Source organism: Mustelus asterias, chromosome 20, assembly GCF_964213995.1.
Source record: "Mustelus asterias chromosome 20, sMusAst1.hap1.1, whole genome shotgun sequence".
NCBI classification, from domain to species: domain Eukaryota; kingdom Metazoa; phylum Chordata; class Chondrichthyes; order Carcharhiniformes; family Triakidae; genus Mustelus; species Mustelus asterias.
In genome coordinates, this window is record NC_135820.1 from 82,680,461 (window position 1) to 82,697,279 (window position 16,819).

The 16,819-nt window shown below is 46.2% G+C and overlaps 1 protein-coding gene across 2 annotated transcripts in view; it reads left to right on the plus strand.

Annotated features, from left to right (window-relative positions):
* fer1l4 (fer-1 like family member 4) overlaps window positions 1-16,819 on the plus strand; it is a 240,860-nt gene that overhangs the window by 147,881 nt on the left and 76,160 nt on the right. For both annotated transcript variants that reach the window (XM_078237010.1, XM_078237011.1), the window contains 3 exons: window positions 1,684-1,857; window positions 11,160-11,273; window positions 13,684-13,845. In XM_078237010.1, coding sequence (XP_078093136.1) covers window positions 1,684-1,857; window positions 11,160-11,273; window positions 13,684-13,845 — 450 coding nt within the window. The remainder of the gene's footprint in view (window positions 1-1,683; window positions 1,858-11,159; window positions 11,274-13,683; window positions 13,846-16,819) is intronic.

Consider the following 16,819-nt stretch of genomic DNA (forward strand, 5'->3'; position numbering starts at 1 on the left):
AGTGAGCAGTTTGACTTTCATAACAGTACTGGTGACAGCATGTCTGTCGCTGTGTAACACCGGGTTACAGTACTGGTGGGGGTGGGTCTGTCGCTGTGTAACACTGGGTTACAGTACTGGTGGGGGTGGGTCTGTCACTGTACAACACTGGTTTACAGTACTGGTGGGGGTGGGTCTGTCGCTGTGTAACACTGGGTTACAGTACTGGTGGGGACGGGTCTGTCACTGTACAACACTGGTTTACAGTACTGGTGGGGACGGGTCTGTCGCTGTGTAACACTGGGTTACAGTACTGGTGGGGGTGGGTCTGTCGCTGTGTAACACTGGGTTACAGTACTGGTGGGGGTGGGTCTGTCGCTGTGTAACACTGGTTTACAGTACTGGTGGGGGTGGGTCTGTCGCTGTGTAACACTGGGTTACAGTACTGGTGGGGATGGGTCTGTCACTGTATAACACTGGGGTACAGTACTGGTGGGGACGGGTCTGTCACTGTATAACACTGGGGTACAGTACTGGTGGGGATGGGTCTGTCGCTGTATAACACTGGGGTACAGTACTGGTGGGGACGGGTCTGTCACTGTATAACACTGGGGTACAGTACTGGTGGGGACGGGTCTGTCGCTGTATAACACTGGGGTACAGTACTGGTGGGGACGGGTCTGTCACTGTATAACACTGGGGTACAGTACTGGTGGGGACGGGTCTGTCACTGTATAACACTGGGGTACAGTACTGGTGGGGATGGGTCTGTCACTGTATAACACGGGTACAGTACTGGTGGGGGTGGGTCTGTCGCTGTGTAACACGGGTACAGTACTGGTGGGGACGGGTCTATCGCTATGTAACACTGGGGTACAGTACTGGTGGGGACGGGTTTATCGCTGTATAACACTGGGGTACAGTACTGGTGGGGATGGGTCTGTCACTGTACAACACTGGGGTACAGTATTAGTGGGGACGGGTCCATCCTGTATAACACTGAGGTACAGTACTGGTGGGGACGGGTCTGTCACTGTATAACTGGGGTACAGTACTGGTGGGGACGGGTCTGTCACTCTATAACACTGGGGTACAGTACTGGTGGGGACGGGTCTGTTGCTGTATAACACTGGGGTACAGTACTGGTGGGCATGGGTCTGTCGCTGTGTAACACTGGGGTACAGTACTGGTGGGGACGGGTCTGTCGCTGTGTAACACTGGGGTACAGTACTGGTAGGGACAGGTCTGTCACTGTATAACACTGGGGTACAGTACTGGTAGGGACAGGTCTGTCACTGTATAACACTGGGGTACAGTACTGGTGGGGACGGGTCTGTCACTGTATAACACTGGGGTATAGTACTGGTGGGGACGGGTCTGCCGCTGTATAACATTGGGGTACAGTACTGGTGGGGACGGGTCTGCCGCTGTATAACATTGGGGTACAGTACTGGATTGTCTGAATACTAGTTGATGTAATTCTTGTTGAGGATTTAAGATTAACTCTCTCTTGTTTGACCCTCATCTGGACTGTCAGACAGTCAGGTGAGTGGGAATGGATTGTGAGCTGGATGGTGGATTAGATGTCTTGCTGTTACGTAGTGTCGTGTTTTTAAATCCAGCACAATGCAGAATCCCCAGATACATTTACTGGATGAAATTTAGAATGAATTTGAGTCTGATGTTAACCTTTTTCACAAACAGGGCGGCCCAGAGTTTCTTGGGCGAGCTTTTGCAGCGCCCATTGTTAAGCTGCAAGAGGACAGCTATGTGAGGCCTTCCTTACAGTTTCATGACATTTACAGAGGCCAGACCACGGGTGGGGAATTGCTGGCAGCTTTTGAACTTATCGAACTTGATTACACTGGATATGGAGAGGTAAGAGTTCAAACGGTCTCGGATTATCAGTGTGAGTTTCATTAAATGTGGAGACGGGATTAAATTGCGTCAAATTGCATTTCAATTATATCCAACTGGACAGTTAGCTTCCCATTGGCTAACAGGTGAGTATTAAGCTTGTTAGCTGCTCTCTGCTGAATTAAACGCTTACAGATTTCCACAAGTCTAATGGGCAACTCCCATAACACTGGGGTACAGTACTGGTAGGGACAGGTCTGTCACTGTATAACACTGGGGTACAGTACTGGTGGGGACGGGTCTGTCACTGTATAACACTGGGGTACAGTACTGGTGGGGACGGGTCTACTTAGTCGAAGTAGGGAAGGAGGTAGAAGAGGGGGAGGGGTAGCATTATTGGTCAGAGATTGTATCACAGTGTCAGAGAGGAGGTTTGATGAGGACTTATCTGTTGAGGTAGTATGGGCGGAGATTAGAAATAGGAGAGGAGAGGTCACCCTGTTGGGAGTCTTTTATAGACCTCCTAAAAGTTCTAGAGAGGTTGAGGAAAGGATTGCGGAGTCAATCCTGCTTAGGAGTGAAAGTAATAGGGCAATTGTTATGGGGGATTTTAACTTGACTAATATTGACTGGAATTGTTATAGCTCTAGCTCGTTAGAGGGGTCAGTTTTTGTTCAAAGCGTGCAGGAAGGTTTTTTGACTCAGTATGTAGACAGGCCAACTAGAGGTGAGGCTATATTGGATCTGGTGCTGGGAAATGAGCCAGACCAGGTGCTAGACTTGGAAGTAGGTGTGCATTTTGGTGATAGTGACCACAATTCGGTTACGTTCACCTTAGTGATGGAAAGGGATAGGCATGAACCTCGGGCCAGTGGTTTTAGCTGGGGGAAGGGTAATTATGAGGCTATTAGGAGAGAATTAGGAAACATAGGTTGGACTAGGAGATTACAGGGACTGGGAACGTCCGACATGTGGAGTTTTTTCAAGGAGCAGCTACTGCGAGTCTGTGATAGGTATGTCCCTGTCAGGCAAGGAGGAATTGGTAGGGCTAGGGAACCGTGGTGCACCAAAAAAGTTTCTTTGTTGGTTAAAAAGAAAAAGGAGGCTTATGTTCGGATGAGACGTGAGCACTCGGGTAGTGCACTAGAAAGCTTTAGATTGGCTAAGAGGGAGTTGAAGAGCGAGCTTAGAAGGGCTAAAAGGGGACATGAGAAGACTTTGGCGGATAGGGTTAAAGAGAATCCTAAGGCGTTCTATAGGTATGTCAAGAACAGAAGGTTGGTTAGGGCAAGTTTAGGGCCAGTTATAGATGGCAGAGGGAAGTTATGTGTGGAACCGGAGGAGATTGGTGAAGCATTGAACCAATATTTCTCTTCGGTGTTCACGCAAGGGGACATGAATATAGCTGAGGAGGACACTGGGTTGCAAGGGAGTAGAATAGACAGTATTACAGTTGATAAGGAGGATGTGCAGGATATTCTGGAGGGTCTGAAAATAGATAAATCCCCTGGTCCGGATGGGATTTATCCAAGGATTCTCTGGGAGGCAAGAGAAGTGATTGCAGAGCCTCTGGCTCTGATCTTCAGGTCGTCGTTGGCCTCTGGTATAGTACCAGAAGATTGGAGGTTAGCGAATGTTGTCCCATTGTTTAAGAAGGGGAACAGAGACTTCCCCGGGAATTATAGACCGGTGAGTCTCACTTCTGTTGTCGGCAAGATGTTGGAAAAAATTATAAGGGATAGGATTTATAGTTATTTGGAGAGTAATGAATTGATAGGTGATAGTCAGCATGGTTTTGTGGCAGGTAGGTCGTGCCTTACTAACCTTATTGAGTTTTTTGAGAAAGTGACCAAGGAGGTGGATGGGGGCAAGGCAGTGGACGTGGTATATATGGATTTTAGTAAGGCGTTTGATAAGGTTCACCATGGTAGGCTTCTGCAGAAAATGCAGATGTATGGGATTGGGGGTGATCTAGGAAATTGGATCAGGAATTGGCTAGCGGATAGGAAACAGAGGGTGGTGGTTGATAGTAAATATTCATCATGGAGTGCGGTTACAAGTGGTGTACCTCAGGGATCTGTTTTGGGGCCACTGCTGTTTGTAATATTTATTAATGATCTGGATGAGGGTATAGTTGGGTGGATTAGCAAATTTGCTGATGACACCAAAGTCGGTGGTGTGGTAGACAGTGAGGAAGGGTGTCGTAGTTTGCAGGAAGACTTAGACAGGTTGCAAAGTTGGGCCGAGAGGTGGCGGATGGAGTTTAATGCGGAGAAGTGTGAGGTAATTCACTTTGGTAGGAATAACAGATGTGTTGAGTATAGGGCTAACGGGAGGACTTTGAATAGTGTGGAGGAGCAGAGGGATCTAGGTGTATGTGTGCATAGATCCCTGAAAGTTGGGAATCAAGTAGATAAGGTTGTTAAGAAGGCATATGGTGTCTTGGCGTTTATTGGTAGGGGGATTGAATTTAGGAGTCGTAGCGTTATGTTGCAACTGTACACAACTCTGGTGCGGCCGCACTTGGAGTACTGTGTGCAGTTCTGGTCCCCACATTACAGGAAGGATGTGGAGGCTTTGGAGAGGGTGCAGAGGAGGTTTACCAGGATGTTGCCTGGTATGGAGGGGAGATCCTATGAGGAGAGGCTGAGGGATTTGGGATTGTTTTCGCTGGAAAGGCGGCGGCTAAGAGAGGATCTTATTGAAACATATAAGATGATTAGAGGTTTAGATAGGGTGGATAGTGATAGCCTTTTTCCTCTGATGGAGAAATCCAGCACGAGGGGGCATGGCTTTAAATTGAGGGGGGGTAGTTATAGAACCGATGTCAGGGGTAGGTTCTTTACCCAGAGGGTGGTGAGGGATTGGAATGCCCTGCCAGCATCAGTAGTAAATGCGCCTAGTTTGGGGGCGTTTAAGAGATCCGTAGATAGGTTCATGGACGAAAAGAAATTGGTTTAGGTTGGAGGGTCACAGTTTTTTTTTTTTTTTTTAACTGGTCGGTGCAACATCGTGGGCCGAAGGGCCTGTTCTGCGCTGTAATGTTCTATGTTCTATGTTCATACAAATGTCTGAGACTGGCTGCTGTCTTGTCCTCTCCCCATGACGTTCAATCGCATTACTGTCACTGGACCCCCACTATCAACATCCTGGGGGTTATAATTAACCAGAAAATAAACCCAGCATATAAATGCTGTGGGCGTGATTTTCCACACAACCCGCCATGTGTTTTGCAGCAGCGGAGGTAGCCTGCTATTGGCCAGTGGAGCGATCATCTGGTCCCGCCATAGTCAATGGATTTCCTGTTGAATGCACTCGGCGCCACTGGGAAACCCATGGCAGGGGTGTGCCTTTCGCAGGACTGGACAATCCCACCAGCATGAACAGCCAGTAAATTCCGGCCTGTGCTCACCAGAGCAGGTCAGAGGATGGGAATTCGGAACCAAAACCTGTCCACCATCTACAACTGAGAGCTTGGATTACTGCACGGAATTATGATGTTACTGCAATTAGGGAGACATGGTTAAAGGAGCGACAGGACTGGCACCTTAACATTCCGGGATACCGTTATTTTAGACGGGACAGAAGGGGAAATAAAAGGGGTGGGGAGTTGCATTCTGATTAGGGAGCACAGCACGGCTGTGTTGAGGGAGGAGACATTGGCAGGATCTTGTAATGAGGCATTATGCGTGGAGCACAGGAATAGGAAGGGTGAAATCACAATGTTGGGAGTGTACTATAGACCTCCCAACAGCCCACAGGAGACAGAGGAGCAGTTGTGTAGTCAGACACTGGAAAGGTGTGAAAAAAGCAGGGTAGTTGTGATGGGTGACTTTAACTTTCCCCATATTGTCTGGGAATCCCTTTCAGCCAGGGGCTCGGATAGAGAGCAATTTGTTAGATGTGTCCAGGAAGGCTTTTTGACACAGTGTGTTGACAATCCAACCAGGGAGGGGGCCGTACTAGACTTGATATTGGGGAATGAGCCGGGTCAGGTGATCGATGTTTCATTGGGGGAACATTTTGGGCTTAGCGACCATAATTCCATAAGATTTTGGGTGGTCATGGATAAGGACAAGAGTGGCCCTCGGGTGATGCTGCTTAATTGGGCGAGGGCCAATTACATCCAAATTAGACAGGAAGTGGGGAATGTGGATTGGGAGCGGCTATTTGAGGGCAAATCCACGTCTGGCATGTGGGAGGCTTTTAAAGGCCAATTGATTGAAATGCAGGACAGGACAAGCAAAAATGAAGGATAGAAATGGCAGGATTCGGGAACCATGGATGACAAAATCTGACAAAAACTGACATAGCCCTTAGGGGTACAGTGAAAGTAGGAAGGAACTTAAACGTGGAATTAGGAGGCTAAAAGAGACCATAAAATGTCTTTAGCAAACAGGGTCAGGGAGAATCCCAAGGCTTTTATATATTAGGAGCAATGGGTAGCAAGAGAAAGAGTAGGCCCACTCAAGGACAATGGAGGGAAGTTATGTGTGGAGCCAAGGAAGTGGGCGAGATCCTTAATGAGTACTTTGTCTCGGTATTCACCAAGGAGAAGGATATGATGTATGTTGAGGTCAGGGATAGGTGTGTAAACCCTCTACAGAACGTCAGTATATCGAAGTGTTGAGTATCCTAAATTGCATTAAGGTAGACAAGTCCCTGGGGCCGGATGGGGTCTCGGTTAATGCGGGAGGCAAGGGAAGAAATAGCTGGGGCCTTAACAGACATCTTCACATCCTCTTTGACCAGAGGTGAGGTTCCAGAGGACTGGAGAATAGCCAGTGTTGTTCCCTTGTTTAAGAAAGGAAGCAGGGATAATCCAGGGAATTATGGATCAGTGAGGCTGATGTCAGTGGTGGGGAAGCTTCTGGAGAAGATACTGAGAGACATGGTATAGGCACATTAGGAGGAAAATGGACTAGTTAGTGACAGGCAGCATGATTCTGTACGGGAAAGATCATGTCTCACCAACTTGACTGAGTTTTTTGAAGAGGTGACAAAGATAACTGATGAGGGAAGGGCTGTGGATGTAGTTTATATGGGCTTCAGTAAGGCGTTTGACAAGGTTCCACTTGGCAGACTAGTACAAAAACTAAAATCACATGGGATTCGGGGTGGGCTGGCTAGATGGATACAGAACTGGCTTGGTCATAAAATGATGTGGAGATGCCGGCGTTGGACTGGGGTAAACACAGTAAGGAATCTAACAACACCAGGTTAAAGTCCAACAGGTTTATTTGGTAGCAAACACCACTAGCTTTCGGAGCGCTGCTCCTTTGTCAGGTGAGTGGGAGTTCTGTTCACAAACAGGGCATATAAAGACACAAACTCAATTTGCAGAATAATGAATAATGATTGGAATGCGAGTCGTTACAGCTAATCAAGTCTTAAAGGTACAGACAATGTGAGTGGAGAGAGCATTAGCACAGGTTAAAGAGATGTGTATTGTCTCCAGACAGGACAGCCAGTGAGACTTTGCAAGTCCAGGCAAGTCGTGGGAGTTACAGATAGTGTGACATGAACCCAAGATCCCGGTTGAGGCTGTCCTCATGTGTGCGGAACCTGACTATCAGTCTCTGCTCAGCGACTCTGCGCTGTCGTGTGTTGTGAAGGCCGCCTTGGAGAATGCTTACCTGAATATCAGAGGCCGAATGCCCGTGACCGCTGAAGTGCTCCCCAACAGGAAGAGAACAGTCTTGCCTGGTGATTGTCGAGCAGTGTTCATTCATCCGTTGTCGTAGCGTCTGCACGGTTTCCCCAATGTACCATGCCTCGGGACATCCTTTCCTGCAGCGTATCAGGTAGACAATGTTGGCCGAGTTGCAAGAGTATGTACCGTGTACCTGGTGGATGGTGTTCTCACGTGAGATGATGGCATTCGTGTCGATGATCCGGCACGTCTTGCTGTGGCAGGGTTGTGTGGTGTCGTGGTCACTGCTCTCCTGAAGGCTGGGTAGTTTGCTGCGGACAATGGTCTGTTTGAGGTTGTGCGGTTGTTTGAAGGCAAGAAGTGGGAGTGTGGGGATGGCCTTGGCGAGATGTTCGTCTTCATCAATGACATGTTGAAGGCTCCAGAGGAGATGCCGTAGCTTCTCCGCTCTGGGGAAGTACTGGACGACGAAGGGTACTCTGTCCACCGTGTCCCGTGTTTGTCTTCTGAGGAGGTCGGTGCGGTCTTCTGAGGAGGTTCCGACGGGCCACAGCGAAAAACCGCTCGACAATCACCAGGCAAGACTGTTCTCTTCCTGTTGGGGAGCACTTCAGCGGTCACAGCGAAAAACCGCTCGACAATCACCAGGCAAGACTGTTCTCTTCCTGTTGGGGAGCACTTCAGCGGTCACGGGCATTCGGCCTCTGATATTCGGGTAGGCATTCTCCAAGGCGGCCTTCACAACACACGACAGTGCAGAGTCGCTGAGCAGAGACTGATAGTCAGGTTCCGCACACATGAGGACAGCCTCAACCGGGATCTTGGGTTCATGTCACACTATCTGTAACTCCCACAACTTGCCTGGACTTGCAAAGTCTCACTGGCTGTCCTGTCTGGAGACAATACACATCTCTTTAACCTGTGCTAATGCTCTCTCCACTCACATTGTCTGTACCTTTAAGACTTGATTAGCTAAAAAGACTCGCATTCCAATCATTATTCATTATTCTATAAATTGAGTTTGTGTCTTTATATGCCCTGTTTGTGAACAGAGCTCCCACTCACCTGACGAAGGAGCAGCGCTTCGAAAGCTAGTGGCGTTTGCTACCAAATAAACCTGTTGGACTTTAACCTGGTGTTGTCAGACTCCTTACTTGGTCATAAAAGACAGAGTAGTGGTGGAAAGGTGTTTTCAGAGTGGAGATCTGTAGCTAGTGTTGTTCCGCAGGGATCAGTGCTGGGACCTCTGTTGTTTGTAGTGTATATAAATGATCTGGAGGAAAATGTGGGTGGTCTGATTAGAAAGTTTACAGATAACACAAAGATTGATGGAGTTGCTGATAGTGCCAGGGATTGTCAGAGGATACAGCAGGATAGAGATAGATTGGAGACTTGGGCACAGAAATGGCAGATGGAGTTTAATCTGGACAAATGCAAGGTGATGCATTTTGAATGATCAAATTTAGGTGTGAATTATACTGTAAATGGTAGAACCCTCAGGAACATTAACATACAGAGGGATCTGGGCGTGCAGGTCCACAGCTCCCTATAAGTGGTAACACAGGTGGCCAAGGTGATTAAGAAGGCATATGGCATGCTTGCCTTCATCAGCCGGGGCATTGAGGAGAAGAGTTGGGAAATCATGTTGCAGCTATATAAAACCTTGGTCAGGCCGCATTTGGAATATTGTGAGCAGTTCTGGTCACCACACTCCCAGAAGGACGTGGAAGCTTTGGAGAGAGTGCAAAGAAGGTTCACCAGGATGTTGCCTGGTCTCGAGGGAGTTGCTTATGAGGAGGAGTTGAATAAACTAGGATTGTTTTCACTGGAAAGACAGAGGTTGAGGGGGAGACCTGATAGAAGTCTACAAAATTATGAGAGGCACAGACAGCGTGGATAGTCAGAGGCTTTTTCCCAGGGTAGAAGTGTCAATTACAAGGGGCACATGTTCACGGTGAGAGAGGGAAAGTTTAAAGGGGATGTTCGGGGGAGGTTTTTCACGCAGAGAGTGGTGGGTGCCTGGAACGCGCTGCCAGAGAAGGCACATTAGCAACATTTAAGAGGCATCTGAATGGGTACATGAATAGGGAGGGAATAGAGGGATGCAGACGAGTAAAGGCAGAAGGTTTTAAAAAAAATTTAGATGGGGCACCATGATCGGCACAGGTTTGGAGGGCCGAAGGGCCTGTTCCTGTGCTGTACTTCTCTTGTCCTCTAAGTAAGGAATGTGATGGAATATTCTCCACTTGCCTGGATGGGTGCAGCTCCAACAACACTCAAGAAGCTCAACACCACCCAGGACCAAGCAGCCCACTTGATTGCTACCCCTTCCACAACCATCACTTCCTCCACCACCGACAAACAGTGGCAGTGTGCACCACCTACAAGATGCACTGTAGCAATTCACCAAGGCTCTTTAGGCAGCACCTTCCAAACCCATGAACACTACAATCCAGATGGACAAGGACAGCATGTACCTGAGAACGCCACCACCTGGAGGTTCCACTCAAGTTACTCACCATCCTGACCATTCTCTCCCTAACAGCACTGTAGGTGTACCTACACCACAGGGACCACAGTGATTCAAGAAGGCAGCTCACCACTGTTAGGATCTTGGACCAGAATCCCAAGTTCCATTAGGAAGCCACACTAGACCCCAATAATTTTTCTATTTTGGCATGAATGTGAGGATAGGATGCTTCATTCCAGGAGTAATTCCATTGACAAGTTGGAAAACTTTTATAATAAAGCAAACTTTATTTAATAACTCTGTTTCAATATAACTCTAACAAATGAAACAGCTTAGCTGCTAACTGTTGAACAATATTTACAACTTTAATTTCTAACTTACCATTGTTTTAGTTCCAAATAAGCAATATTCCTCTTACAGTTTCAAAGGTCACTTAAACACAGTGATTATACTTGCAAATATACTTGCTAGAATGAGTGTGGACAGTTTTGAAGCTTTCAGAGAAAATGAGTCTCAACAGCTTGTAGAAAACCTCTATCTTCAAGCAATTCCCATCCAGAACTAAAATACTGTTTCTTTGCCACAGACCTAGCTCGTCCCATTAACCACATCATCACATGACCCTGTATACCTAAACCACGTTCCATTCCTTTAATCAAAAGCCCAGGGCAAATCTCCAACCATAAACAAAAATCCATTGGCTCTATTCTAAATAATCACTACATTCCTAAAATGTGTAATTATCCTGCTGTCCCAGCATCTGAGCGAAATGTTTTCCAGACACACCAATTGTCTGCAGAATAGAGCTGAATCTGTAAACAATCCCCTTAAACATAAAAAAAATCTCTGTAGCAATAGCTGCAGAGCAATAGCACTATCATCACACCACCACATTCACAGACATTTAGGGACGGGCAATAAACACTCACATCCAAAGAACAATGAAGAAATTATAACATTGCTGTTTGTGGGATCTTACTGTGTGGAAATTGGCTGCCGCAGACTGACTGTAAAATGGTTTGGAAGGTCCTGTGGTTATGAAAGGTGCTATAGAAATGCACTATTTTTTTTATTTCTCACAGTGCTGCAGTGGAAGAAGTTAAAATTGTAAAAGTAACAGCATGCGAGAGCTTGGAAAGAAATAGAGTGAAGGTGTGAAAATGGGACAATTTGATCTTAACTGCACGATTCTCATTTTAGCCATCTCTGCCAGACAATGTGGAATCTAAGGATCCAGAATATCTCGATGAACAGATGAAATATTTCATCATTCCTGCAGGAATCCGACCAAAGCTCAAGACATTCAGAATTGAGGTACATTTCTATTTGGATGTTAATTCTCCTGTGAATAATGTTAACCTGAAATAACAAAGATGATGAAGAGAAAACTCTGGATGTTGTCTCTATGATTTTTAAGAAAGTGTTTGACAATTTCTACCTAAAAGCTGTTCACAAGGTTGAGGTTGATGGAACAGGAGGGGCAGTGTCCGTTTGCATTAGAAATTGGCTAAAGGACAGAAAATGGTTGTTAGTTAGACTGGGAGGGTGGTCGACAGTGATCTTCCTCAAGGGTCAGTGCAAGGACCACTGATTCTTTTTTATATATACGATGTTGGAATATGGAGTAAAATTTATATATTTGCTGATTGTATCAAACTTGGAGGTGTGACGAACTGTTAGGATGATACTAGTTGCGTGCAACAGGATATGAATAGGCTATCAGGCTGGGCAGAGAAGTGACAGATGGAGTTTTGTACAAGGAAATGAGAGATGACGTATTTTAGCAGATGGAAAATGAAGATTCGAAATAGACTCAATGGGGTAAATTTTCCAATCACAACACAGGAATCATCATGGGTGGGACAGACAATTTAGTGCACCATTAAAAGGTCTGTTGACCTCTGGCAGGAATTTTCGGTTCCTGGATGGGCGAGACAGGAAAATCCCACCAATGTCACAGTTTTGAAGATAATTCTGGACGCAGGGATCTGGCGGCGGCTGATGCGCATTGATCTCTGAGGGTAGCCGGACATATCAAGAGATTGGTTAACATGTGTAACGACACTGTGTCTTTAAGAAATGCGTTTGCCATGTTCCTTCTGCAGGATCTGTTTTGCAGTTTTTTTATTATCAGCGCTGTTCTGTCTCTATCCAGCAGCCCTGTATTGTTGCTGCAGCAACATAATTGTTCCTCATTGATAGAATGCTTGCTTTAATCTGGACTAATGCCGTTCTGTTGTTTTTAATGGTTCCCCTAGGGTTTTACAGAGTAGGACTTGATTAGGTTGATTGTAATGTCATATGACTGGGTGGAGTGATACTTAAACAGGGAATTCAAGCTTAGTTGCTGTTTTAGATGCTGCCTTGAGTTGAGAGAGAGAGAGAGCAGTGTCTCTCTTTCTTCCTCTCTGAAATTGGAGACTGGAATCTGTCAGTAGATAAGTTTCTTTCTGGGAGATTCTGTTACATGAGAATGGATTTTTCTCTGAGCTGAGTTTGGAAACTGCAGAGAGAGAGAGATATCCCTTTCTGTCTTTGAAGTCAAAAGACTGGGAACTGCCAGAGACTAGGTTTATTTCTCTGAAGTTTTGCTGCTTGAGGATATATCCTTCTCTGGAAACTGCTGTCTGGATCTCTGTCCAGAAGTGTTAAAAGGCTGGAAATCTAGCACTACATGAGCATACTTGTTTTTGTGCTAATTAGTTCTGAGGAAGGGTGATGCCTATGGGGATATTGCTTAAATCGGAACAATAGAGATAGCTAGCTGTTAAGATTTACACTTTGTCAGATTTAAATATTTTAATTGGTAAAAGTATGCTAATTCTTTTGTCATATTCTAACTATGTTTTTAAATAAAGTTTGTTTTCCTAGTGGGTCACTTGAATCATACCTGGAGTGCAACATCTTATGCTCACATGTGCCAAACTCAAAAGTAAAAGTTGGGGTCCAGGCTAGCTTCATAATAAACTTAGAGTTTCTGAGCTGGTCCCGAACAAATAGAATCGTGTGATTCATAAATAAGGAGAGTGAGTTAAAGTGCAGGGGTATTATGTTTCACCTTTTAGGCTACAACTCTTTATCAAGCTCATTTCCACTTATGATGGACATAGTAAGATGGTGGACAGTCAGAGGCTTTTTCCCAGGATGGAAGTGTCAATTACAAGGGACACAGGTTCAAGGTGAGAGGGGGAAAGTTTAAGGGAGATGTGTGGGGGAAGTTTTTCACACAGAGAGTGGTGGGTGCCTGGAACGCGCTGCCCGAGGAGGTGGTAGAAGCAGGCACATTAACAACATTTAAGAGGTATCTGGATTGGTACATGAATAGGGAGGGAATAGACGGATACAGACCGAGTAAGGGCTAAAGATATTTGTTTAGTTTAGTTAGGGCATCATGATCGGCACAGGCTTGGAGGGCCGAAGGGCCTGTTCCTGTGCTGTACTTTTCTTTGTTCTTTGACATGGGAAAGTAACAGAGAGAATTTGACCTGAAGCGTCAATGATCTCACCTCTGGCTCAAACAATGGGCAGAATCTTCCTGTTCACCCGTCGTGGGAACCTGCCAACGGGACAGGAAATTTGGCGGACTATGTAAAGATCAGTTGACCTCAGGTGGGAATTTCAGGTTTTGGGGCATGCATGTGGAAGGAAAATCCCGACCTTCCATTGGTGATTCTTAATCCTCCACATTTTGAGATGCTGGATAAAAGACATTTTATTTTTCTAGGTTCTGTTCTGGGGTGTCCGGGACCTGAAACGTGTGAAGCTTTTCGAAGTAGAGCAACCCCAGGTGGCGATAGAATGTGCTGGTCAGAAAGTCGAGTCTGAAACCATTGCAAATTATAAGGAGAATCCTAACTTTACTGAACTTGTGAAGTATTTTGAAGTGGTATGTAACAAACTATTCTGGTGAATCGACAGTTGAAAGTATCAGGAATGAAATATTGAGCTGTCATGATCACAGGTCTTTCTGATGGAAAAGCTGCAGATGCTGCCAATCTGGTCGACCCTGGTTGTTACTGGCACCTGCGTGGTTCCTAGTCATGCCTGCTTTTTGTGGGATATGTGAAACACTCCTTGTTTCAGTTCTATCCAAGTGTCCTCCATTCTCTCTTTCTCTGGTAGATGGTAACCGCTTCCTGCTCTGACTCTGAACTGGTTTCATCCAATTTCTATCACCTTCACACAGTCCATCTTCAACTTTTCTCTTCCCTTCTCAATTTCTCTGCATCCATCTCTGGGAATAGGTTATCAACAAATATTCACTGTATGCCCACAGACTCCCACAGCTTCATTAACAACACCATTGTACACACCTCATCCTGTAAAGACTCAATTCCATTTTCCCAATGCACCATCTCTGACGCATGTGTTCAACATTCCATATGAGTGTCTCTGATAAGTCTTTTACTGTCACTGAAGATTTCACCTCCACCTTGGCGTTCAAGGACCTTGACCATCTGTGTTCCACTTCACACACTCCTGCTCTCACCCAATAGCCAATGTTGTTCCCTTGTTTAAGAAAAGAAGCAGGGATAATCCAGCAAATTATAGGCCGATGAGCCTGATGTCAGTGATGGGGAAGCTTTTGGAGAAAATACTGAGGGACAGGATATATGCGCATTTGGAGGAAAATGGACTAGTTAGTGACAGGCAGCGTGATTTTGTACGGGGAAGGCCATGTCTCACCAGTTTGATTGAGTTTTTTGAAGAGGCAACAAAGATAATTGATGAGGGAAGGGCTGTGGATGTAGTTTATATGGATTCTAGTAAGGTCCCACATGACAGACTGGTACAAAAACTAAAATCACATGGGACTCGGGGTAGACTGGATAGATTGATACAGAACTGGCTTGGTTATAGAATGATGTGGAGATGCCGGCGTTGGACTGGGGTAAACACAGTAAGAAGTCTCAACACCAGGTTAAAGTCCAACAGGTTTATTTGGCAGCAATAGCTTTTGGAGTCTCAGGCTCCTTCATCAGATGAGTGAGTGAGTTTGTGTTCACAAACAGGGCATATACAGACACAAACTCAATTTACAAGATAATAGTTGGAATGCGAGTCTTTTCAGGTAATCAAGTCTTAAAAGTATAGACAATGTGAGTGCAGAGAGGGCCAAGCACAGGTTAAAGAGATGTGTATTGTCTCCAGCCAGGACAGTTAGTGAGATTTTGCAAGCTCAGGCAAGTCGTGGGGGTTACAGATAGTGTGACATGAACCCAAGATCCCGGTTGAGGCCGTCCTCGTGTGTGCGGAACTTGGCTATCAGTCTCTGCTCAGCGACTCTGCGTTGTCGTGAAGGCTGCCTTGGAGAACACTTACCCGAAGATCACAGTCTGCTGAAGTGTTCCCCGATTGGAAGGGAACACACCTGCCTGGTGATTGTTGAGCGGTGTTCATTCATCCGTTGTCGTAGCGTCTGCATGGTTTCCCCAATGTACCATGCCTCGGGACATCCTTTCCTGCAGCGTATCAGGTAGGCAACGTTGGCTGAGTCGCAAGAGTATGTACCGTTTATTTGATGGATGGTGTTCTCACATGAGATGATCTGGCACGTCTTGCAGGGGTTGCTGTGACAGGGTTGTGTGGTGTTGTGGTCACTGTTCTCCTGAAGGCTGGGTAGTTTGCTGCGGACAGTGATCTGTTTGAGGTTACGCGTTTGTTTGAAGGCAAGAAGTGGGTGTGTGGGGATGGCCTTGGAGAGATGTTCATCTTCATCGATGACATGTTGAAGACTCTGGAGAAGATGTCGTATCTTCTCTGCTCCGGGGAAGTACTGGACAACAAAGGATACTCTGTCCGCCGTGTCCCATGTTTGTCTTCTGAGGAGGTTGGTGCAGTTTTTCACTGTGGCTTGTCGGAACTGTCGATCGATGAGTCGAGCGCCATATATAATATGGTTATAGAAGACAGATAGTAGCGGTGGAAGGGTGTTTTTTGGAATGGAGATCTGTAGCTAGTGGTGTTCTGCGGGGATCAGTGCTGGGATCTCTGTTGTTTGTAGTATATATAAATGATCTGGAGGAAAATGTGGGGGGTCTGATTGGTAAGTTTGCGAATGACACGAAGATTGGTGGAGTTGCTGATAGCGCCGGGATTGTCAGAGGATACAACAGGATATCGATAGATTGGAGACTTGGGCACAGAAATGGCAGATGGAGTTCAATCTGAATAAATATGAGGTGATGCATTTTGAATGATCAAATTTAGGTGTGAATTATACTGTAAATGGCAGAACCCTCAGGAACATTAACACACAGAGGGATCTGGGCGTGCAGGTCCACAGCTCCCTAAAAGTGGCAACACAGGCAGCCAAGGTGATTAAGAAGGCATATGGCACGCTTGCCTTCAACAGCCGGGGCATTGAGTACAAGAGTTGGAAAATCATGTTGCAGCTATAGAAAACCTTGGTTAGGCTGCACTTGGAGTATTGCGTGCAGTTCTGGTCACCACACTACCAGAAGGATGTGGAAGCTTTGGAGAGAGTGCAAAGAAGGTTCACCAGGATGTTGCCTGGTCTTGAGGGAGTAGGTTATGAGGAGAAGTTGAATAAACTAGGATTGTTTTCACTGGAAAGCTAGAGGCTGAGGGGAGACCTGATAGAGGTCTTTAAAATTATGAGAGGCATAGACAGGGTGGGTAGTCGGAGGTTTTTCACCAAGGTGGATGTGTCAATTACAAGGGGGCACAGGTTCAAGGTGAGACAGGGAAAGTTTAAGGGAGATGTGTGGGGGAAGTTTTTTCATGCAGAGAGTGGTGGGTGCCTGGAACATGGTGTCAGAGGAGGTGGTGGAAGCAGGAACATTAGCAACATTTAAGAGGCACCTGGATGGGTCCATGAATAAGGAGGGAATAGAGGG